This window comes from Prionailurus viverrinus, chromosome F2 (assembly GCF_022837055.1).
Source record: "Prionailurus viverrinus isolate Anna chromosome F2, UM_Priviv_1.0, whole genome shotgun sequence".
NCBI classification, from domain to species: domain Eukaryota; kingdom Metazoa; phylum Chordata; class Mammalia; order Carnivora; family Felidae; genus Prionailurus; species Prionailurus viverrinus.
In genome coordinates, this window is record NC_062578.1 from 46,864,912 (window position 1) to 46,890,039 (window position 25,128).

General features: G+C 46.2%; 1 protein-coding gene across 8 annotated transcripts in view; it reads right to left on the bottom strand.

The window, feature by feature from the left end:
* The window catches only part of SNX31 (sorting nexin 31), a 71,369-nt gene that overhangs the window by 24,863 nt on the left and 21,378 nt on the right, over window positions 1-25,128 (bottom strand). For 6 of the 8 annotated variants that reach the window (XM_047841901.1, XM_047841900.1, XM_047841903.1 and 3 more), the window contains 4 exons: window positions 14,220-14,330; window positions 9,811-9,901; window positions 8,754-8,841; window positions 4,950-5,019 (listed from right to left, as the gene is read on the bottom strand). In XM_047841901.1, the coding sequence (XP_047697857.1) occupies window positions 4,950-5,019; window positions 8,754-8,841; window positions 9,811-9,901; window positions 14,220-14,330 (360 nt within the window). Of the gene's footprint in view, window positions 1-4,949; window positions 5,020-8,753; window positions 8,842-9,810; window positions 9,902-14,219; window positions 14,331-18,626; window positions 18,666-25,128 lie in introns of those variants that run through there. The other 2 variants (XM_047841906.1, XM_047841902.1) reach the window with 2 other exon arrangements.

Below are 25,128 nucleotides of genomic sequence, written 5' to 3' on the forward strand. Positions count from 1 at the left end.
AAATTCTAAATCTATATTCAACCTCACTAGTAATCGATAATTTTTTTTTTTTTTGCCTCTCAACTTGGCAAAGACTAAAAAAATATATATAATATTCAGGGCTGGCAAAGATTTGGGGAAACCGAAAATTCCATGTAGAGCCGATGGGATTTAAATTGGTACCATTAGCCTGTGTTGCTTTTATTTATCAGGCTTTCAGAAAGTTTTCCATTGGTCTTCAGTTAGCCTGTTAAGCCCTCAAGAGAAAACCTTGAGTCCTTCCCCTCAGTGTATCTTGTCCAAGGTCTTACATACAGCAAACATTTAATAATTCTTTGCCAATAGTCAGGCACTCATTTATACCTTGGTCTGAATGTAAGTCTCTGTGCTCCACTGGTTACGCCTGATCTCCATCAGGAGAATGAGAAGATGAGTAAAGTTTTGATTTTGCTGTTTAGGTTGGGGGACAAGGAAATGGGTTTAGAGAAGAGAAAGAAAAATAACAAATATTTGTTGAGAACCTGTTTTAGATAGGTTCTCTCAGCTTTGCAAATTGTCTGTGGGATAGGAACATTCCCCTCATCCTATAGATGGGTAAATTGAGGTCCAGAGAGGTTATGGCTTTCGAAACAACCCAGCAATAAGTGGCACGAGTTGGGTTAAAACCCTGATTTGGCGACTGTACCCTCGTCTCTATGCCCAAGCTACTGAATTCTGAGTATGTAGGCGGCTATGCACACCAAGACTTACCCCTGGTCACCAACTAGTCTCAAAACTGGACCTAGACACCTAGAACCTTTCCTTTCCTGAATTCTGCTTGATGTTAGAGTCCTGTAAGGACTGTTATCACTCGGCAGTGATAGCAAAGAGAAAGTATAGCTAAATAAAGAAGGTAAACAGCAATCACGACAGTAAGTACTAGCTGAAGATATGTCATTTGCCATTAGGGGACCTGGGACTCTCAGATACAGAGATTTAAATGTCCTGCATCAGCAGGAACAGAACTGCTTTTGTTTCACTACCTTTGAAAAGACTTGACCCTGATTATGGGCTCGCGAGTCATCGAATACAACACATACAGTGCCTCACTCTAACCATGAGAGAGTCCAATTCAGACGAATGGCTCTACTCAGTTCTATGGCTCCCCAAAGACTGGCTGCTGGAAACTTATGTAGAACCTATTTTTAAAAATCGAGTGAAATCACCTAAGCCATGGGTTTCATGAGCTTCAATCACACATGCCCCAGCACCCCCTGCAGAGGGTACAACAGTGAGAAGTGGGGAGCAAGGCATGTACCGGGCTCTAGCTGGCTGAGGCACGGCACAGCTAGGCCAAGGCTGTGTGAGTAGACCGGGCCATGTGCAAGGGCACCAGGCTGTGACGGTCTGGGGAAGCTAACGGTCAGCCCATGTTCCCTTCACCAAGCCATGAGCCCCATTACGGGGTTAGCCTGCCTAGAGCAAGGGACACCTTGCTACCACATAGGCCAGTGGTGCTGACATGCAGGCCCAGAATTGACCAAGCCTCGGTATTTTTTAGAAAACCCAGACATTTATACTTTTATCTACCACCTTCCATTTTGTTAATACTACTCAAATTTAAAATAAAAGAAGGGAAACAGTGTGGGAGTCCAATTGGCTCCTGGGACATCCATCCATGGGGCACAGCTGCTTTAGAACAATCAAAAGCGTTTCCCTTAATAATTATGATGGCACTGTTGTTTATCAGAAGAATTCATAAGAACTTTCTGCATTAATGTTTTTAAAGGATGATTGCTCCTCACATATTCACATATCCTCAGCTCCCAGGACAGCGTCTGCCCTGGGCCATTCAGAGTCTAGTTAGGCAAATACATATGTAAATGATATTTACATGGCTGGGTGAGTAGCACCCTTAATGGAGGGTACAAACAAGTACTCAGGAGCAGAGAGGGAGGAAGGCATTTTCTTTCGAGGGGAGCTGAGAAAAGTTTCCCCCAAAGAGGCAGCAGTTACGGTCCTGACTCCCCGGAGCTGACTTCTCGGTACCCCCACTTGGATTCAGTAATAACAACGGTGATGATAGTGGCACAGATAATCATAACATCAACTATAATTTTTTGAAGACTTTGCAAGAGAAGAGCTGTGGTTTGAATAACAGTCTAGGTAAAGCTGAGAGAAAACTTAGAAACCGTTCCTTCCATCACTTAACAGGGGGACATTGTAGTTCAAAGTTCGGAAGGGTGAACAGAGAGACACAGAGAGAGACAGCCGGTGACAGAGCAAGGGACAGAATGCATTTTCTTTTTTAAAAAAATTAAAAAAAAAAATTTTTTTTTTCAACGTTTATTTATTTTTGGGACAGAGAGAGACAGAGCATGAACGGGGGAGGGGCAGAGAGAGAGGGAGACACAGAATCGGAAACAGGCTCCAGGCTCCAGGCTCCGAGCCATCAGCCCAGAGCCCGACGCGGGGCTCGAACTCACGGACCGCGAGATCATGACCTGGCCGAAGTCGGACGCTTAACCGACTGCGCCACCCAGGCGCCCCCAGAATGCATTTTCAAAACTGCTATTCGTGCGCTTTTCATGAAGCCATCTTTTTTCCCAGCTATCAGCAGAGGAAACACCGTCCATTTCTCTCTGGTTTACAACTCCTCGTTGAAGACAGATACGATGCCTACGGTAATGCTGGGGGTTCCTACTTCTCATCACCAGGCCAGAAAGACTATTTCCCACCAGAACAATATCAGAATTAGGTGATGCATCCTCCACCAAGGACGGGATATCAAACAGACCAGATGCAACCAATAATGCACTATAATAGCAAGGGTGCGACGGCGATGAGCCTCGGTAAACGTGTAAAATGGTAAAGTATGGTCCCATTCACACAACATGATTTTAATTACACTCAGCATGATTATACATGGGTCCAAGTATGACGAGAAATGAACTCAAAACTGGCCATGAAACTACAATGGTGACCATTGCACATCCAATATGTGATGTTTTGATTTGGCTCCTTAGAATTTTGGAGAGCTTTGAGAAGATGATTTATTGGATTGCCTTGGCCTGTTAAAAAGTCACATGAGGAGAAATGGGCAGTTAGGCTGTGACTCCTTATCTGACATGCTGGCTGCTGGGCTCCCTGTGACTGCTCGGTCACCCACCCAGGTGCTTTGCCCTGTGCTGAAAAAGCCAAGGTCCCTGCATGGGGCTGGTGGTCTAGTGGAGGAGATATAGACACAAGTGATGCTCTAGCTTGTCCGATTGAAGACCTCCTTGATTCTGATATCATGATTTTGTGAGACACTAAGGAAAAACACTGCCAGTTATGACACAGGGCCTTGTGATAGTTGTGCACGGTGCGTGAACCGGCCATGCCGACCTTCCCCGGCTGGTCATTGCTTTTATTTCTTCTGAGGCATTTGGTGATTCCTCTGGCCTTTAGCTGTTCTTCTTGGCCTGTGCCAGGCAGTCCTTTTGCATAGAGCTTAGTGAAAAACTGAGCAGTTCCCTCTCCCTGGGCACGTAAAGCCCCTGGTGGTTGCTTTACAAGAAAATTTGGAAGTGTGGTCATTTCTGGCTTTATGAATATAAAGGGGAAAACTGCCACTCTGTCTTTGCCTCTCTGTGAAAGTGATAACTCCCATTCCATGAAGAATCATAGTGTATGTAGTGGCAGGGGGCTGGTGAGGCAGGAGAACTGAGGTGGGGGGTAAATGGAGAGGTATCACAGAGGCAGCATCTGTGACCGCCTCACCACGTAGCAGAACCTTCGCCACTGAATCAGGGAAGGGAAAGGAGGCCAGGGGTGCCTGGGTGGCTCAGTCAGTTAAGGGTCCGACTTTGGCTCAGGCCATGATCTTGAGGTTCGTGGGTTCGAGCCCCACGTCGGACTCTGTGCTGACAGCTCAGAGCCGGGAGCCTGCTTCGGATTCTGTGTCTCCCTCTGTCTGCCCCTCCTCGGCTCATACTCTGTTTCTCTCTCAAAAATAAATAAACCTTAAAAAAAAAAAAAAGGAGGCCAAACTCTCAATGTACTTTCTGGGGGTTAGGGGGTAGGGGCAGGCAGGACCACCAATGTAATCTGCAGGGCCTAATGCAAAATGAAAATGTGAGGTCTCTTGTTCCAAAATTAAGGATCAAGATGGCAACAGCAAAATATTAAACAATTGTGGGGTTCTTCTGAGCAGGCTGTGTGCCCATGAAGCAGGCCCTGGAGGCAAGTATGCTACTCGTTGGCTCAGGTAAAAAGAAGATTATGCTAAAATGAGATGGGAACACATGTGGCTTTAGATTAGCAGGGACAACCTTTCTAGACTCAACCTTTCTAGATTCGCAGGGACAACCTAGAAAACTCAGAGAGGTGGTTAAAATGGAGGTAGAATTTTTTTTCTTTCTAAATTCTATTTCTTAAAAAAATTTTTTTTTTACTGTAGTAATATATATATATATAACATTTGTCGTTTTCACCACTTTTTTATTTAAAACAATTTCTTAAATGCTTATTTATTTTTTGAGGGGGGGGGGAGGAGGGGCAGAGAGTGGGAGGGAGACACAGAATCCAAAGCAGGCTCCAGGCTCCGAGCTGTCAGCACAGAGCCCGACATGGGGCTCGAACCCACAAATTGTGAGATCATGACCTGAGCCAAAGTCAGACGCTTAACTGAGCCACCCAGGTGCCCCTCATTTTAACCATTTTTAAGTGTACAATTCACTAAAAACATTCATAAAGTTGTGTAACCATGAACACTCTTATACCTACTTTTTTAGCATCCCTGGCATCCCTAGCAAAAATTCTGCACCCATTAAACAGTAACTCCCTGCCACCTAGCCCCTAATAACTTCTATTGGACTTTCTGTCTCTGTGAATTTGCCTATTATAGTTATGGAGGTAGAATTCTTAACTATCACAATTTTTTTTTTAATGGTTTCCGTCCCAAATGGTCAATAACACATGGTGTTTTGAGAGTCCTTGGTCACCCTTACCTGCATATGGATCAAATCTACGGCTGCTGTGCAGTCCATCAGCATGGAGTCGAGGGATGGGTCCATGTACCTGCGTAATTCAGGAGCATTAAGTTCATTCATATGACATGGCCGATGGGCACACCTGGGAGCACATGCTCTCTGAGGTGGTGGCCCCCTATGCTTTAAACGAGCCCCCACTGGGGCACCTGGGTGGCTCAGTTGGGTGAGCATCTGACTTCAGCTCAGGTCATGATCTCACGGTTCATGAGTTTGAGCCCCGCGTTGGGCTCTCTGCTGTCAGCACTGAGCCTGCCTTGGGATCCTCTGTCCCCCTCTCTCTCTGCCCCTCCCCCCTCCTCTCTCAAAAATAAATAAACATTGGGGCGCCTGGGTGGCTCAGTCGGTTAAGCGGCCGACTTCGGCTCAGGTCACGATCTCACAGTCCGTGAGTTCGAGCCCCGCGTCGGGCTCTGTGCTGACAGCTCAGAGCCTGGAGCCTGCTTCCGATTCTGTGTCTCCCTCTCTCTCTGCCCCTCCCCCGTTCATGCTCTGTCTCTCTCTCTCTCTCTCTCTCTCTCTCTCTCTCTCTCTCTCAAAAATAAATAAACGTTAAAAAAAGTTTGAAAAAAAAATAATAAACATTAAAAAAATATTTAAACGAGCCCCCCTTTCTAACAGCCCTCTACTCACCTAGCTTTTTCTGTCTCCTACTTTCTTTACACTGTAAACTCTTGTCTGGCGGGCTCTGAGAGTAAGATGCCAAACAATAAAGCTGTGGGAGAATGGCCCACAGCCCTGTTCACACTTGCCCCACTGTCGGGCCCCAAGTGCACATGCCCTTTCCCCACCCCATAGTACCTGGTGTCGCCGTTGCCCCAAACCCACACCTGCATCACCACCCTGTACCCAGGCTGCTCTCATCTGTCGCCCGAACTGCTCCCTTTGTCAGGCCCTCTGCGTCAGCCCCGTCCCCTCAATCCCAGGCTCTGCGTTCTAACCTGAGGGCTCTTTCCTGAGTAGCCTGTGGACTGTCGTGGTCCCAGGAGTTAGATCATTCATCTTGCTCCCTTCCACGGCCCGGCCCGTCAGGGGACACCTAGCTTTCATTTCCAGCTCTGTCTCTTACCCATCTTCCTCTGTCGCACTCGACATCCAACCGTGTTTTCTCTCCTCTCCTCTGCCTGGAAGACCAGTGCCCTTACCAGCTTCCGTCCCTGCCTCATCTGCCTCTCCTGGGCTCCTCGTGTCCCCCCTCCAGTCCCCACTCCTCACGGTTTCCACTTCATCCTCTATGCTTCCTTAGCCCTCCAAAGTCATCCTGACCACTGCTCTCATCAAGTTGATCTTAGCGCCAGGTACATAGGGGCTGTGTCCTATTTGGAGTTGCCACTCTGCAAAGTGACTTGCAAACAGCAGGGCTCCGTCAGGCTAAACTGAAATCATAGTTCCTGTATGAGCACAGGAGCTGCTAAGAATTGATAGAAACGGTCCGGAAAGGGTGCGCCACAGCTGGTCTAAACCAATCTGAGGGCAGAGGTAAGCCGAATCACTGCACTTACGAGAGTGTGGTTGAGAGACCAATGGGATTGGCATGGACTAGGAAAGGATGAAAAGGGTACTTGAAGGTCACCTTCCTCCTGGGGGGCGGGGAGAAGCATGCGCAGTTATGTCCGATTTAGCTCATTTGCCCACGCGGCGTAGGCACCCTGTTCTCCGTGACTGACAATAGCAACTGTTGAATCCGAGCTAGAGAGCCCCCGGACCCAGCCCACACTTGGGGCTCTGAGAGGCCAGGGTAGCCTCCCTCTGATCTGGAAGGAATTGTACCATAATTGGAGAGGTGCACCAGAGAATTCACAGACAGAAAAATCCCTAAAACTCTGGCTAATGTTTGCTGGAATGCCTTAACTGCTGGGAATCCCACAGCTCCCGGCAGCCAAGCTGGCCTCCCTGCTCCCACTCAGACTTTTCCGGACAGATGACCAGGGCCCTTCAGGATCCTACTCCAGGCTCTTCCCCTCGGGTGACCTGACCCTCAGCTCTAACAGCTGGAGTGGGGGCCTCCTTCCTTCCCAGTTCCCATTAGCAAAGGACATCTGCCTGGATCCGAGATGCTGGTGTGTGAGTGACATTTTATCTTACGCTGATGATCTACTATATACCTTTTTTTTTTTTAAGTTGTATTTATTTATTTTGAGAGAGCAGGAGAAAGCGTGAGCACAGGAGGGGCAGAGAGAGAGGGAGGGAGAGAATCCCAAGCAGGCTCTGTACTGTCCGTGCAGAGCCCAACATCGGGTTCAATCTCAAGAACCACCAGATCATGACCTGAGCTGAAACCAAGAGTCAGAAGTTTAACCGACTGAGCCACCCAGGTGCCCAAAGAATATACCTATTTAATGAAGACCTGGGCAAAACCCAATTACCAATTAAGGCTTCAAGGTAAGGGACAGAGTCCTCAGGTCTCCTTTGATCTCAAGTTCTCTGGAGAGTCCATGAGCAAAGCAGTCTAAGCCTCAGGGATTCCTGCTGCTTTGTTATTATAATGATTATTATCTTCAATATAACAGTAGGAAACAAGACCAAAATTTGTTGAGCATGTGGGATTACTTTCTTTAACCCTCACACTAATCATATGAGCTAGACTCCTGTTATTCTTCCTGTTTTACTGAGGCTTACTGAGCTTGAGTAACTTGGCTAAGGCTATTTAGCTACCCAGTGAGTTGGTTGGGATTTAGACTCACATACTGTGATCCTAGGAACGACCATGCTCAGCCACTTGTTACACTAATCAGCTTCTAGAAGAACAGCTACTCTAGAAACACCTAGATGGAACTGCTAAGGGTTTTTCCTTTTCGCCTTTTTAGGGTTCCACCCCACAGATTTTGACAGTTTCTCAGAATACTTTTGAATAGCAGTAGATGAACTTCTAGCCCTGCCAGGAATGTCCTTCCAAAATCCAAAACCACAGACTGGCGCTGTAAACAAGGCATCATGAGGTCAAGATAACTACTATTCCTAGATTACAAAATGCCTTTCTTTAATACTCTCTGTGCTCTGATTACAGAATAGCTGGGCTGGGAGAGAGTAAACCAAAGAAGCAACCCAATACAGCCATGGTAATGAACACTGGAGACTACAGATTGTAGGATATATGTGGGGCGGGGTGGGGTGAGAGAAGTGTCCTGCTTCTTGTTATTTTCTGTTCGTTCGCTTTCCATAGGGCTTCTTGTTTCTGGGGGAAAGGATAGTATTTTCTGCAAGGTGTTCAGTCAGTCTACGAACATGGCTGGCCCTGGTTTATACGCATTTGTTATTGGAATCCTTTAAGAATGTAAGCCAAATACTTAAGAGTTCAAATTCACTGCAAGTTGTCTGGGTCCACCCTTTGCCTTTAGGGAACACCACAGTGCAACAGATGAATTGCACCTATTTGTAATCATCAATAAATTCCTTCAATTAGTACAGTTGATAATCCATTCCAAAGCAAGCCCGTGACCTGCCATTTCTCATAATTCCTGCTTTGATTCCCACCCCCAACAGCACTTGCTTTTCAAGACTTGCCTTCAGGGCCACCATCCTCGTGACAATATCCCTCAAGTACTTACTGGAGACCAGTGGGAGTTATCTTCAACATCCCATTCTTTAGGACAAATAGTCTGGTTCATTCCCCACTCTCCCTTCTTTATTGTTTTCCTCTCAACCTTCCGCAAGCTCCTGGTCCCTCTCTAGCTGTTAGGTTGTGAGCTGATCCGGTGAGACTGACAAAATCTCAACGGGAACCGAAAACATCCTCAAATATCTACCATCACCGCAAATGCTTACCACTTCCGGAGTCCAACCTTGCAGTTTTCCATTCCAGCACTTCTGAGACTCACATAAGGGAGTTCAAAGTCCGCCAGTTTTTTCATGACTAGAGAAAGGGGAAAGGGAGTCTTCCTGGTTGAAATGGCACAAACAGTTTACATACAGAGGCTTCGAAATGAGAAAATAAAGCGTTGCCATTGGAAAGAATAAAATCACCCTGATCACATTCTCTCGCATTTGTATGTAATTTTTAACTTCCCAAAATTCATCCAAATGATAAATAGCATTTCACCCTCATAAAACAGCAGCACCGTTCATAGGGGGTACTTTCCACTGCAATACAGATGAAGAAACCGAGGTCCAGAGAGGTCTAGTGCCTTCGCCAGCACACCACAGATCTTAGTGGTGAAGCCAACACACAAACCCCTTAACTTCCCACTCAACACCACTTCCCTGCAGCTTCTTGAGAACATGTGTAAATGGCATTCAGATAATTGATACCATTTCACAACTAAATAGCTTGTAATACCTAGAAATGCACTGTAGAGGAAAGCAAAAGCCATGTGGACCACACTGTCGTCTTTCACTAACTCCTTACGTTTTTTAAGAATCTGATAACTTATTTATGGCATCCACATTTTATAGCAAACATTCCTTAACGAGGAGAAGCGATAGCGTGATGGGATGTCCTGACATCCGAAGTCCAGCACTCCAGAGGGAGGCCGGGGCATGGCTGGTGGCCAGCAGCCAGGCCATAAGGGTAAAGGTGAGACAGACATTAGGACTGGGACCAGGGCAGGCACAAGAGCAAGTGCAGTTACTGGTAAGGGCCTGACATCTTGCTCTGGTCCATGCTAGCTTTCTGGAGTGGCTCATCCCCAGCTCACCCTGAACACAGACACAACCGCCCATCCCCCAACTTTTGATCCAGGGACTACTGAGAACAGTAGTAGGGACCACGCATCGCCCCTACTCGGCGGTATCTCCTGCATCCCCTGGGCATCCCCTGCATCCCCACGTGCCCATGCCTGCCCAACCCCATCTCCCGGCTGCCCTGCATTCCTTCTTTCCTTACCAGAGAGCTTGCCCTCTTTGCGAAACCGAATGAGAAAGAGGCCGAAGTAGCCCAAGAGCTCCTGACACAGTCCAGTTTTGTGTGACACCACCTTGAGAAATAAACAAAGACAAGAAAAGGGTGGGGGGTGGGGGGGGGGGGGAGTTGGGAGAGTGTCCGCCATGCTTACCATGATATGCAGAATTTGAAATTGCCTGTAGGGGCGCCTGGGTGGCTCAGTCGGTTGGGTGTCCGACTTCGGCTCAGGTCATGATCTCGCGGTCCGTGAGTTCAAGCCCCGCATCGGGCTCTGGGCTGACAGCTCAGAGCCTGGAGCCTGTCTCAGATTCTGTGTCTCCCTCTCTCTCTGCCCCTCCCCCGCTCATGCTCTGTCTCCCTCTGTCTCAAAAATAAATAAATGTTAAAAAAAAAAAAAAGAAAAAGAAATTGCCTGTAAACATCAATAGAGAGTGCTTTAATGGGCTGCAGACATTAAAAGGAATCTTCTCCAGGGGTGCCTGTGCAGCTCAGTCGGTTAAGTGGCTGACTCTTGGTTTCGGCTCAGATCAAGATCTTGTGGTTTTGCGGGTTCGAGACCCGCATCGGGCTCTGTGCTGGCAGCTCAGAACCTGCTTAGGATTCTGTCTCCCTCTCTCTCTCTGCCCCTCCCCCACATATGCTCGCTCTCGAAAATAAATAAATAAAAACTTTTAAAAAAGGGGAATCTTTTCTGAATCTAAAAATGATCACATTGATTTTAGAAAATTTACAAATCAAAAAAATTAGAGTGAAGAAAATAAAAATCAGCTCCATGGGGCGCCTGGGTGGCACAGTCGGTTAAGCGTCCGACTTCAGCCAGGTCACGATCTCGCGGTCCGGGAGTTCGAGCCCCGCGTCAGGCTCTGGGCTGATGGCTCAGAGCCTGGAGCCTGTTTCCGATTCTGTGTCTCCCTCTCTCTCTGCCCCTCCCCCGTTCATGCTCTGTCTCTCTCTGTCCCAAAAATAAATAAACGTTGAAAAAAATTAAAAAAAAAAAAATCAGCTCCAACACTATGGACATGAACCTGGCCTCCGCTGAGGCTGATTGTCCCACCTGGGACAGGGATGTATCTCCCAGATAGTTTGGTCGTTATAATCCACCGGAGGGCAGCAGCCATTCTCCACGAACATCTGTCCTTCTGTGATACCTGCCCCTGGTGCCCTCACCCCAATTTACCTTCCTGCGGGCTGGATTCTCAGAGAAGGGACGTTTCCCGCCAACTGGCTGCCATAGAAAAGTGTACAAGCTACTGGCCACCTTTGCCCGCCCCCCCGCCCCGGCCCCCTTCTGTCTGGCGCCTCCTGTGACGGTCAAGTCTAATTTACACGCCATTTGCTCAGCGCAACCTCGGATCCCAGGCGCAGGGTGCTCTCCTTTCCTAGTCCTTCCTGACCTTTACATCAAACGGCTTTCATTTCAACACCCACGGTTTCATTTCTACCAGCGGGTCATGAGGCTGTAACGTCATAATGTTTTGTATTCACTCACCTTTCCTTAGCAGGAATGTCCATGCTACCACAGATTCTCCCCTTCCTCACCCACCCCCGCCCCCCACTTAAGCCTGGGCTGCAGCGTGACTTCTTTGCTTGCACACTCTGAATTCACTAGATCACCTCTGCAACACTCGAGGATTTCACCTCCACAGCCAGGGGTGTGAGCTGATGCTTTAACCATGGCTCCGGGTTCTCAAGGTGGCAGTCGTACAAACACCAGGCTCCAAGGGGCACTTTTCTTGTCAGAGATCTGTAAATTGCCTCACGAGGCAGTCTTACTAGGTGCATGATATGAGTGGGTGTGCTCGGCATGGCTTTGAAAATAAGGAAGGGCCTGGGAATATTTTACGACATTCACTCAAGGCGCATCCCCGTTCGCCTGCTTCCTATCTCACCCTTCCCCATGCCCTTGCAGACACCCCACACCAAACACAGCGCCCCTGTGTGTGCAAGGGTGAGTGTGTGCTGGTAAGTAACAGATTGCAAAGACATCTTTTCCTATAGGATGAGCCACGTCCCTTCAGACTGATTACTCTCTTCTCGGATCCGTTCAGGGAAAACAGCAAGCTTACATGCTAGGGCAGATAAAGGAGTAGGGAAAAGAATGGAGAAGGCTTTTTCATTTATAAGGACATAAACACACATACCTTCTTTCGAGAGGAGTAAGCATGGACAAAAAAGAGACACAATGATATTGTCTTCTTAGCAAACGTTAAGGAGATTTCAAAACAGAAGCACCATCAGTAAAACCACGTTAGCACAAATGTGTAAAACCCCCAAAAGAGACTTCATCTTGTTGCTGGTCCTTAAGAAACCCAGCAGGATGGCAGGGAGGTGGAGGGTGGAGGAAAGTATGCTTGAGGAGATGTAAACAATGATTTTTTTAAGGTTTTTTTGGGGGGCGGGGAAAGAGAGAACAAGTGGAGGAGGGGCGGGGGGGAGGGGGGGGTCGGGCAGAGGATCCAAAGTAGGCTCTGGGCTGACAGCAGGGCTTGAACCCATGAACCATGAGATCATGACCAGGGCCAAAGTCGGACACTTCACCGAGTCACCCAGCCCCCCCCCCCACCACAAAAATGATTCTCAATTACAAAATTTATATTTTTATGCAAGCTGGAGAATCTCCCAGCCCCTGGAAGAGAAGTCACATGTCTGCCTGGCCAACTGCTCACTTTGGTACCTGCTCACCTCCAGGTAAACTTATTTGATGCTAATGATGTCAGTGTCTGGGGTTTGAATGTCTCACAAGTCAGTGTGATTAGAACGGGGAAGGTGTAATTGTCTGAGATCACGAACGTACACTGTTAAACTTCTGCTCCTTGTTACGAGAGAAACTGGGGAAAAGAGTTGGTATTGTGGAACCATAGACTTACTGCCCTCCTCCTTCGCTATGTCAGCCTCCCACTGTGCAGGTCCTGGGAAGGCAATTTACGGAACCATGTTTTTGTGTTTGGGGGGCTTTGGGGGATAAATCCCCTGAGGCATTAAGCAGCAAGGGCCTTTGATGCTTTTTTTAGAGATATCACTCTGGAAGCCAGGATAGAAGGTTGGCAAGACTGGAAGCAGGGACTAGTTTGGAGGCTGCTATCGAAATCTAGCTGAGAGATGAGGGCTCGAACGAGGATAAGGATGGAGAGGAGGAAATGGGGAGACAGGAATTATCAGGAGAAAGACTTGGGGCACAAGATTAGTAGGATTTGGGGGTCAGGGGGTGACGGAGGGGGACCCTAGGGTAACTTCTCAATGGATGGCCTCAGCAATGAGGTGGCTGCAGATCTCATTCAACGAGGCCAGCAATACAGGAGCCAAAAAAGGTTGTGTGCAGTGACTTTCCTAGGAAGGAAGGTCAAAAATGATCACTTTTGGGCAGAGCAAAGACCCCAGAGAAGGGATGTTTCCTAGCCTGGGGACAAAACTGCTCTTTGGAGGCCAGGAGGGCATGGGCCTTCTTGAGCCTCCAGGCTGGAAAGAGGAGCCGTGTTTCAGGGAGGAGGCTCCCCCACCCCATGGTCTCAGGTAAAGGTGGGCTTGAGGGCTGGGAGCCCAACAGGGATGGCTCGTTTCCTACCTAGAAGGTGTCAGGTACCATGTCCCCAGCGCAAGAACATTCTGTCCTTGGGAAGGCCCCTAGAAACTTTCTCACTTCCACCTGTTTATAAGTTTATATTTTCCCGCACATACTTCTCGAGAGGATTAGAACTAACACCCTCCAAAGAAAAAGGACCTGGGAGCAGTATGCGGGTGTGAGAAGCTGGTGTTCCCTTGAAACCCAGGGTAGGGAGGAAAGGCCCCAGGGACAGAGCTGGTATTAGCCACATCTAAAGACGGGGCGGACAGTCTCTGTCTTGTCTTCAGAGTCCTCACAGAACCAACTTAAACTCAGGTCTGGCCCTCTGGATGCAGAATTAGACCTGCTGGAGTTTTGGTTTCCTGTGGGACAGGAGGGACAATTACTCCAGCCTTTGAGAAATCTGCTGTCCCTCTGCCAGAACCTGTCACCAGCCTACCTGGATACAGCCTGTTTCAGACTCATCTGGACTCCACTCCCCTTCCTGCTCCCAACCATGAGGGCATCCCATAATAAAGCACTTGGCATATCTCCAGGGCACATCTTTGGCTGAGTCCCAGAAAACTGACAGCCGTATTAGGAAGGGCCTAAAAGATGTCTGGGAAGTTGATGCCCACGGGGAGAGCAAAACCAAAGATGCCCGGGAAGATAAGTTGTAGCTCAGATTCCTTGGTCAGTCTCCCAGAAAATCCAGCCTCTCTACAGATACATCATCCAGAGTAAAATGATAGGCAGGAAGCTTCTGGAAGGTAACCTTATCCTAGTCCCTGCCCTCAAACAGAATGATTCCTGAATTCAGTTCTGGAGCTGGAGTTGAGACAAAGTTTACCTCTAGAACTCTTTCAGCAGTATCTGATGTTAGAATTTCGATTTGAATATTCCTTCCATCAGGCAGAAATATGTCCAGAGCCGCTGTCTTGATCGTGATGCTAAATGTGTCCTGCAAGCAAAGGGAAAGCACAGTGAGCCCCCCAGTCCCTTCAATGGGGTACACAGAGCAGGAAAAGTCAGTAGCTTCCTCTACCTGGACCCTCAGGGCATACATTACCCAGAAACACACAGAGCTGACTGCAGAGATTTGGGGGATGGTGTTTTGATGGATGTGTTGGGGTGAGGAGGGGTGTGGAGGGGCCGAGACAAAGCAATGACATGCCGCTTGAATAATTTTCAAATAAACAACAAGGCATCCATTTTAGGAAAAAGAAAAGCTTTTGATAAAATCATCCACCTGACCCTGGGGAATCTCAGATTTTAATTTTCACTTTGAATATTTCCAGGTATCCCTAAAAGTCCCATAAAAGTCTTCTGAATGGAGGCGCCTGGGGGGCTCAGTTGGTTAAGCGTCTGACTCTTGATTTCGGCTCAGGTCACGATCTCATGGTTTGTGGGTTCGAGCCTCGCATTGGGCTCTTCACTGACAGTGTGGAACCTGCTTGGAATTCTCTCTCTCTCCCTCTCTCTCTGCCCCTCCCTTGCTCACTCACTCTGTCTCAAAATAAACAAATAAACTTTAAAAAAATTAAAAAAAAAAGTCTTCTGAATGAAGAAGGATGTCAGTATCAGGTGAGTAAGCATCCACCTGAGGGCCAGCACTCCCAGCTCAGCCCTACTTTGCTAACATTTATGCATTCTGCAAGGGGATACCTATGTGCTAGAGACTACTGCAAATCTGGGGACCTGTGAAGCTCTTGGATGAAATGTTCTGGAATGTCAAGGACAGGCTAGAGACACTGGAAAGCCTTCAGAGTGGAGGAAAGTGTGAAGCTGGAGTTGATGTTCAGTGACCACAGAGCGGGGGACCCCAGGGGGAGGCACGGCCAGTGGCCGCTCAGCTGAGCCTCGCGGGGCAGCTGCATCTGGCAGAAGGCTGTTTTCAGCACCTCCCAAATGGGATGCTGTGGGTCCGCAGGACTGCCTCATCTCTGGGAGGCTGATTCAGGGCAGAGCCTCTCTCATCCCAACTCTACAACAGGATTAAACCCGAATGCACCAACACATTCACTGTAGGCAAGGAGCTCACTTCTCTCCTGGGCATTGAGAATGGCAGTGGTTACGTATTCTCCTGGGGAGAATGGAGACGAGAGTCACTCAAATCATTTTCTGTGTTCTAAGCCTACTATACAAGTCAGAATATTAGTAATACAGAGGGGTGGAGGGTAATCTCCTCTTAGTGCCAAGACAATGTGCACCCAGCCTAGGTTACCGCCTTCCTGGCACCAGGCGGGGAGAGAAGAACCAAATGACCAATTGTAAGATTGTTTGCAGATCACAGAATTGGGCTCAGGCAAGCTGACCAAGTGGGATCTTTCCCCTCAACAGGCAACACCTCCCTTTTCCTCACCCTCCCTACATCCACAGATAACATTTCAGGTTTTACAGGCTCCTGGGAGACTCAGCACAACTGCATTGCCCAGGTACCTCAGCCGGCCAGTTACATTAGCGACAGGCTCATTTTTCTGAATTGTGTTATCAAAGGGCAAGCTTTGTCTTTAAATTTTAACGACCCACCTGCCTCCCCCGCCCGCCGCCGCCCGCCATGTGTTATAATTACTAAGTTTCTATATGATTCTGAATCTAAACACTTTAGAAGAGGAAATCTGCTATTTTCCAAATTCAAAGGGTTGCCCCCCCCCCATGTTTATGAATATCTACACATTTAGGCAGCATGTATACATAGTATATCAGTTATGAATAAATATGCATATATTTATTATGGACAAATATATTGATAACGCGTGATACTCATAATTGTGCTCTGTGCCAACGGCTTCACATAGGGTAACTCATCTAACTCTCGTCGCAATGCCTTGAGACAGATACCGTATTAATCCCCCTTCGTCAGATGAGTAAAAGTTCACGAAGGTTAAATAACTTGCCGGAGGACACATTGCTAGGGAATGGCAGAGGCAGGATTCCAGACCAGCTCCACGTGACTCTAGGCCTGGGATCTAAATAAGGGACCCAAGAATTCCCAACAATAGGCCTCCCATCCAGCACTGCTATGGCGTCCCCTGAATGCCTGTGCTGAGACCCTCACCTCCAGTGTGATGGGATGCGCAGAAGGGGCCTTTGGGAAGTGATTAGAGCTGGACGAGGTTGTGTCCCTCGTGATGGAACTACTGCCCTTTTGAGAAGGGACAGCAGAGGGCCTGTTCTCTTTCCATGTGTACACAAAGAGGACAAAGATTTCTCATAGTTCCAGGAATTTCTATGAAGCCGCCCTGCATTTTATAATGTCCAATATAAATGGAATAACTCCTAGCACTTTTTTGACTCTCAAAGCGTCCACATTTGGATAAGTTACATGACTACCATGTCGCCACCCTCTACACCAGCATGAGGTACCATGGTATGCTGCCTCCCTCCGCATGCAATAGGTTTCTGTCTGTGTGACAGGAATCTGTCACTTTTCAAACAGTCCTGTGGCTCCTCCCTGTCAGAACTGGGCTCTGAATCAGCAAACGCGGATCCTCTTACCAGGTTTTTCCTCCAAGAGTCTGGTGCCAGGACCGTCCGCTTCCCGGCATCCTTTGAGAATCACTCCAAGTTCTTCTACAAAATGTCAGAACCCCTGGTTTCCCTGCACCACAGCACAGGCCCTGAGCTCCCACACAACCTCAGGCCACACTTCCGTCACCTCTGCTTTCCAGGGGACCTTTGGAAGATTTCCCTAGTTCCCCTGCAGTCATGATAACTGATTGATGATGAAACACAGCAGGGTCCCCAAGACTCCATATTTAGCTGAGATACAGGTAGTCAGGGGTAATGGGCTCCCCCAGAATAATTGCTGCAAATAGTCCCTTTCTAGGAATACCTTTGCTTAGATGTTGGTTCTTGGGTTCTGGGGCCTATAATCACAAACATCTCTTACCTCAGGGGAAAAACACTCACAAAATGAATGAAAAGAATTTTATTGCTTTTTGGTAAGATTCTAAAGGAAAGCCTAGCATTAATTTTTATTACCACAGTGCAGCTCCCAACTCAGACCAAACTGCAGACTGGTAAGACAGCTAAATTACATAAACAGCTAAAATGAAATAAATGCATACCTTTATTAAATTCCTCCACAAAAGTGAGAAAGATTGGATTGCGAGAGCAGGTCAGATTATAGATGGCCCTGAAGTCAGACACTTGAGGATTTTATTAAAAAGGCAGGGGCGCCTGGGTGGCTCAGTCGGTTAAGCGGCCGACTTCAGCTCAGGTCACGATCTCGCCGTCCGTGAGTTCGAGCCCCGTGTCGGGCTCTGGGCTGATGGCTCAGAGCCTGGAGCCTGCTTCCGATTCTGTGTCTCCCTCTCTCTCTGCCCCTCCCCCGTTCATGCTCTGTCTCTCTCTGTCTCAAAAATAAATAAACATTAAAAAAAAATTTTTTTTTAAAGGCAAAAGGAAGGGGGCACCTGGGTGGCTAAGTCGGTTGAGCGTCCAACTTCGGCTCAGGTCGTGATCTCACAGTTCGTGAGTTTGAGCCCCACATCGGGCTCGCTGCTGTCAGCACAGAGCCTACTTCAGATCCTCTGTACCCCCACCCCCACCCCCCCATCCCCTGCTTGTGTTCTCTCTCTCTCAAAAATAAATAAACCTTTAAAAAAAAAAAAAAGGCAGAAGAAAGCAGAAGGATGGAAACGGAGTGATGGAAAGATCTTGTCTGGTAGTGTGGTGAAAATGGGCAGGAAGAGAGACTGGAGGGTAGGGGACACTCAGAGTTGGCCGCAGTAATCTGCTCACAGGTACCAAGGGACTTGGCTGGAGCATGTGAAGAAATGGGTTCCAAGCCCAGCTGCTACACCTGCCCCATGTGACCTTATGTAAACCTGGAGAGGCTATTTGCCCCCGGTATTCCTCATTCCTTCTGCTCTAAAATAAGGGCGGTAATAGTGCCCACCTCGCAGGGCTGCGGTCAAGATTCAAGGAAGCAACATGTGGAAGTTGGAATGGCACTCGCTGCAAACACTCAAATGGCAGCTGTGTTGTTCTGTTATTGTCAGAAGAAATGAGGAGGACGTTACGTACCTTTGATTAAAAGTAGTGCCAATAGATAAGATATAAAGGATTCAAGAAAATAGGAAGATATTTTAACATTCACATCGAAGCAAGGAAGGTCTGAGTTGGGTCAATTTTACATCTTACACAATCTCTTGACTCTGTCTACTTTTCTTCTCCGCTGCCAGCCCCTTAGACCCAACTCACACCTCTTCTCCCTCGGCTCCTGTGATGGCCTCCTTGCTTCCATTCTTACCCTACTGCAAAGCACTCGCCACATGGAGCCAGAGAGATATTTTAAAATGCAAATCTAAAAATGTCCTTCCCTCGCGTAAAACGCTCCAACGTCCTTGCGTTGTTCACAGAGGGCGGCCATGCTCGCCACTATACGACCCACGCTGGCCTTACACTGCCCACAGGACACTCCAGGGAAAAACACAATTTCTCTCTACTCACACCGCTTCTGACACTATCTGGAGTTAGGACAGACCCCACAGGTTAAGGGCTCCGTGCCACAAGACTTCCTCTCCCCGGTTTCAGGTGGCAGTCGCAAATCCAGGCCTCCCACACTTCTGGCCAACTGGCTAGAAATCAGGAGTGCCCACAACACCCTCCTCAGGATTGGTAGTTTTCTAGAACGGCTCACAGAACGCAGGAAAGCTCCTTTTACCTACTATTGCCCACTTATTAGAAAGGAAACGACCCACAACCAGCCAAATGGAGGAGGTGCCTAGGGCAAGGTATGTGGAAAGGAGCACAGAGCTTCCATGCCCTTTCCAGGCGCACCGAGCATGTTCACCAGCTCCAAAGCTCTCTAAACCCTCCAGTTTAGGGACTTTTATGGAGACTTTATCACATAGGCTTCATCACGTGTGATTAACAACTCAATTTCCCTGCGCTTCTCCCCTGTAGACCAGGGGGTGGGGCTGGAAATCCCAACCCTGTAACTATGCTTTCCACCAATCCCCATCTTGAAGCGACCTAGGAGCCCCCAGCCACCAGTCTTCTCATTAGCACGCAACAAGACACAGTGATCTTTCCAGAGATTCGAGAGGCTTATAATATCGGAAGCTTTGTGTAAGGCACTCCGATTACCCCCAACACTCAAGAAATTACAAAGGTTTTGGGACGCCTAGGTGGCTCAGTCGATTAAGCGTCTGACTCTTGATTTTGGCTCAGGTCATGATCTCACGGTTTGTGAGATCAAGCCCCACGTCGGGCTCTGTGCTGTCAGCACACTGGGAAGATGAATCCCCATAATATTTGGCTTTGAAAACCATGGGGGCCTAACTTCATGAGTTCTTATCACCCGTGGGGCTTTTAACACTTGAAACTTTACAAATCAGCGGGCTTGGCTCTGGAGGAGTCAGAGGATGATGGAAACTAAATCCTGGCCCTTAAAGAAACAGCATAATATACTGCCCTGCTGAGATACAGCACAGAAGCAGCGTTTGAAAAACACCTGGGTGTACGGGAGAGAGATGTGTTTGTTAATCTTCATGCCTGCGCTGGAGGGGCAGGGGTCTTTGGGAGACTTGTCCAAGAAACAAAGAGGCTGGTAGGCACCATTTCCCTTCCCTCTCCCCAGCCAAGATACACGGACACCTGCAGGAATAAGCACAGCACAAATACTCTCCACCTAGCTTACTAGCAGCGTGCCTCCCCACATTCTCCTGCAGACCTGCCCCCTCCACCCTGACCTCCTCCTGAAGCAGACCAGCACAAACCTTTCTAACACTGTGCACCCCGTCCCCGTGTTCTCCTGTAGACTCACACTTCCCAGCACACTCTCAGTAGTCCATTCCAAGCGGCACACCAAGCATGGCAGTGTGCAACCACCCCTGACAAGGGTCAGCACCATCTCAATTTGAGCCCCCCGCCCCCCCGCCCAAGTTGCACTGCAGTCCCAGCAGCGCGATGGTGGCAGACAACGGGCCCTGACTGCAGATCCTGCCCACCAATGAAAGCTCTCAGGGGACAATCGCAGGGAGAATGCTCTGCAGTCTCGTGCCACCACAGCTCTGGCAAGTGCTTGGCCTGCGTCAACTGAAGCCCAAGGCGACCCCAGACTGGCCCAGTAACAACACAGAGATCAAACCCTGCCCACAACAGGCAAAGAGAGCCATTACAGACAACCGTACTGAAGGCTAACGTGGCTCAGCCACAACAGCAGGGTGCACATAACACACACAGATATCCCTGACGCACAAGGTTCAGCTGAACAGGGAACATTGCACTGCAGAGCACTACAGGCCCTCTTCTTCACAATGCCACTACTTTCGAGAGCAGACGTAGTTGACTTTCTGAACACACGGAAACAGGCCCAGAGAGTTCACAAAATGAAGAGACAGAGGGAAATGTCCCGAATGAAACAGACAAGGACAAAATCACATCCAGAGAGCTAAAAGAAATAGAGGTAAGTAAAATGCCCTAGGACAGGTAAAGTATTACAAGCATTACAAGTAAAATGTATTACAAGTGAAACGGTAGGACCATTTAAAGTAATGGTCCTAAAGATAGGACCATTTAAAGTAATGGTCCTAAAGATACTCAATGGACTTGAGAAAAGCATGGAGGACCACAGTAAGACCCTTGACAAAGAGCGAGAAAATGCACAAAAGAACCAACCAGAGAAGAACAACTCGGAAACTGAAATTAAAAATACTCTAGAGGAAATAAACAGTAGACTAGATGAAGCAAAAGAATGGATCAGTGACCTGGAGGACAGAGTAATGGAAAGCAATCAAGCTGAACAGGAAAGAGAGAAAATATAATAAAAAATGAAAAAAGATTAAGGGAACTCAGCATATCATCAAGCATAATAACATTCGCATTATAGGGATCCAAGAAGGAGGAGAGAGTAAAAAGGGGCAGAAAAATTATTTGAAGAAATAATAGCTGAAAACTTCCCGAATATGGGGAAGGAAACAGACATCCAGATGCGGAGGCACAGAGAGCCCCCAACAAAAATCAACCCAAGGAGGTCCACACCAAGACACGTAGTAATTAAAATTAAAAAGTAGTGATAAAGAGAGAATTTTAAAGGCAGCAAGAGAAGAGAAGATAGTTACATAAAAGGGAAACCCCATAAGGCTATCAGCTGATTTTTCAGCAGAAACTTCACAGGCCAGAAGGGAGTGGCATAATGTATTATTAGTGCTGAAATGGAAACATCTGCAACCAAGAATACTCTATCTAGCAAGGCTGTCATTTAGAATAGAAGAAGAGAGAGTTTTTCAGACAAGCAAAAGTTAAAGGAATTCAAGACCATTAAACCAGCCTGAAAAGAAATGTTAAAGTGGACTCTTTGAGTGGAAACAGAAGACCACAAGCAGCAATGATAAAACTAGGAAGCACAAAAGCGGTAAAATTAACTATATTTATAAAAATAAGTCAATGGATTCACAAACTAAAAGCATGTGAAATATGACACCATATACCTAAAATGTGGGAGACAGAGGAGTAACAATTTAGTGCTTTTAGAATGGGTTCAAACTTAAACAACCATTAATTTAACATAGACTGCTACATGTGTAAGATGTTGTATAGGAACATAATGGTAACCACAATTTAAAAGCTAGTAATGGGCAAAAAATAAAGAAAAAGGAGGCCAAGTATATCACTAAAGAAGGTCAGTAAACTAGGAGAAACTAAGAGAAGAAAGAACAGAGAAGCACTACAAAAACAACCATAACACAAGTAACGAAATAGCAGTCAGTATATAGCTATCAATAATGACTTTGAATGTAAATGGATTAAATGCTCCAATCAAAAGACTCAGAATGATAGAATGGATAAAAAAAACAAGACCCATCTATGCTGCCTATAAGAGACTCATTTCAGACCTAAAGACACATACAGATTGAAAATGAAGGGACAGGGGCGCCTGGGTGGCTCAGTCGGTTGGGCAGCCGACTTCAGCTCGGGTCATGATCTCGCGGTCCGTGAGTTCGAGTCCCGCGTCGGGCTCTGTGCTGACGGCTCAGAGCCTGGAGCCTGTTTCGGATTCTGTGTCTCCCTCTCTCTGACCCTCCCCCGTTCATGCTCTGTCTCTCTCGGTCTCAAAAATAAATAAACGTTAAAAAAAATTAAAAAAAAAAGAAAATGAAGGGACAGAGATACATTATCATGCAAATGGAAGTGAAAAGAAAGCTGGGGTAACAATACTTATATGAGACAAAACAAATTAAAACAAAGACTGTGACAAGAGACAAAGAAGGACACTACACAATCATAAAGAGAACAACAAGATATAGCAAGTGTAAATACTTATGCCCCCAACATGAAAACACCCAAATACATGAAGTAGCTAATAACAAACATAAAGGAAGTAATTGATAGTAATACAATAATAGTAGAGGACTTTCATACCCTATTTACATGAATCGATAGGATTATGTAAACAGAAAATCAATAAGGAAACAGTGCCTTTGAATGACACATTGGATCCAATGGATCTAGCAGATATATTCAGAATATTCCATCCTAAAACAGCAGAATACACATTGTTTTCAAGTGCACATGGAACATTCTCTAGAATAGGTGATATGTTAGGCCACAAAAGAGGTCCCAACAAATTCAAAATGATCAAAGTCATACCATGCATCTTTTCCAACCACAATCCTGTGAAACTAGAAACGAACCACAAGAAAAAATCTGAAAAGAATACAAATACATGGAGACTAAATAACATGCTACTAAACAATGAGTGGTTCAACCAGGAAATCAAAGATGCAAACAAAAAAATACATGGAGACAAATGAAAATGAAAATTCAATAGTCCAAAATCTTTGGGATACAGAAAAAGCTGTTCTAAGAGGAAAGTTTATAGCCATACAGGTCTCCCTCAAGAAACAAGAAAAATCTCAATAAACAACCTAACCGTTACACCTAAAGGATCTAGAAAAAGAAGAACAAAACCCAAAACCCAAAAGCAGTGGAAGAAAGGAAGTAATAAAGTTTACAGCAGAAATAAATGAAATGGAAACTTAAAAAAAAAAAAAAAAAAGATAGAAAAGATCAATGAAACCAGAAGCTGGTTCTTTCAAAGATCAATAAAATTGATAAATCTTTAGCCAGACTCAGAGAAGACAGACTCAAAATCAGAAATGAAATAGGAAAAATAACCAACATCACAGAAATACAAACAATTATAAGAGAATAGTAGGAAAAATCATATGCCAACAAATTTGACAACCTAGAAGAAATAGATAAATTGCTAGAAACATATAACTTCCCAAAACTGAATCAGGAAGAAAGAAAATTTGAACAGACTGATTACCATTAATGAAACTGAATCAGTAAACAAACCAACAAACAAAAAAAAGGCCTCCCCCAAACCAAAAATCCAGGGCCAGATGACTTCATAGACAAATTCTGCCAAATAGTTAAAGAAGAGTTAATACCTACTCTTCTCAAACTAATCCAAAAAATAGAAGAGGAAGGAAAGCTTCCAACTTCATTCAATGAGGCCAGCATTACCCTGATACTAAAACCAGATAAAGACTCCACTAAAAAGGAAAACAATATCCCTGACGAACACAGAGGCAAAAAATCCTCAACAAAATATTAGCAAACCCAATTCAACAATACATTAAAAAAAATCATTCATCACAGTCAAGTGGAATTTATTCCTGGGATGCAAGGGTGGTTCAATATTAGCAAATCATCCAATGTGATACATTACATCAATAAGAGGATAAAAAAAATGATCGTTTCAACAGGTGCATAAAAGGCATTTGACAAAGTACAACACCCATGCATGATAAAAACTCTCAACAAAGTAGGTTTAGAGGAAACACACCTCAACATAATAAAGGCCACATAAGAAAAACCCACAGCAAACATCATACTCAATGGTGAAAAACTGAGAGCTTTTCCTCTAAGATCAGAAACAAAACAAGGATGTACACTATTGTTTAACATAGTACTGGAAGTTGTAGTTACAGCAATCACACAAGCGGAAGGAATAAAAGGCATCCAAACTGGTAAGGAAGAAGTAAAACTTTGACTATTTGTAGATGGCACATTGCTAAACAGAGGAAACCCAAAAGACTCCATGAAAAAACTACCAAAACTGACAAATTTTCAGCAAGGTCACAGGATACGAGATCAATATACAGAAATCCACTCTATTTCTATACACTAATAATGAAGTAGCTGAAAGAGAAATGAAGAAAGCAGTTCCATTTACAATTGCACCAAAAAAATAACAAAATACCAAGGAATAAATTTAACCAAGGAGGTGAAAGACCTATATTCTGAAAACTATAAAACACTGATGAAAGAAGTTGAAGATGACACAAATGGGAAGATATTCCATGCTCATGTATTGAAAGAACAAATACTGTTAAAATGTCCATACTACCTAAAGCAATATACTGATTTAATGTAACCCCTATCAAAATACCGACAGCATTTTTCACAGAACTAGAACAAAAATCCTAAAATTTCTTTCTTTTCAAAAATTTTTAAATGTTTATTTATTTTTGAGAGACAGAGCACGAGCAGGGGAGGGGCAGAGGGAGAGGGAGACCCAGAATCCAAAGCAGGGCTCCATCTAGGCTCCGAGCTGTCAGCACTGAGTCCAACGCGGGGCTCAAACTCATGAGCTGTGAGATCATGACCTGAGCCGAAGTTGGACGCTTAACAGACTGAGCCACCCAGGTGCCTCCAAAATCCTAAAATTTCTATGGAACCACAAAAGACCCCAAATAGCCAAAGCTATCCGGAGAAAGAAGAACAAAGCTGGAGATATC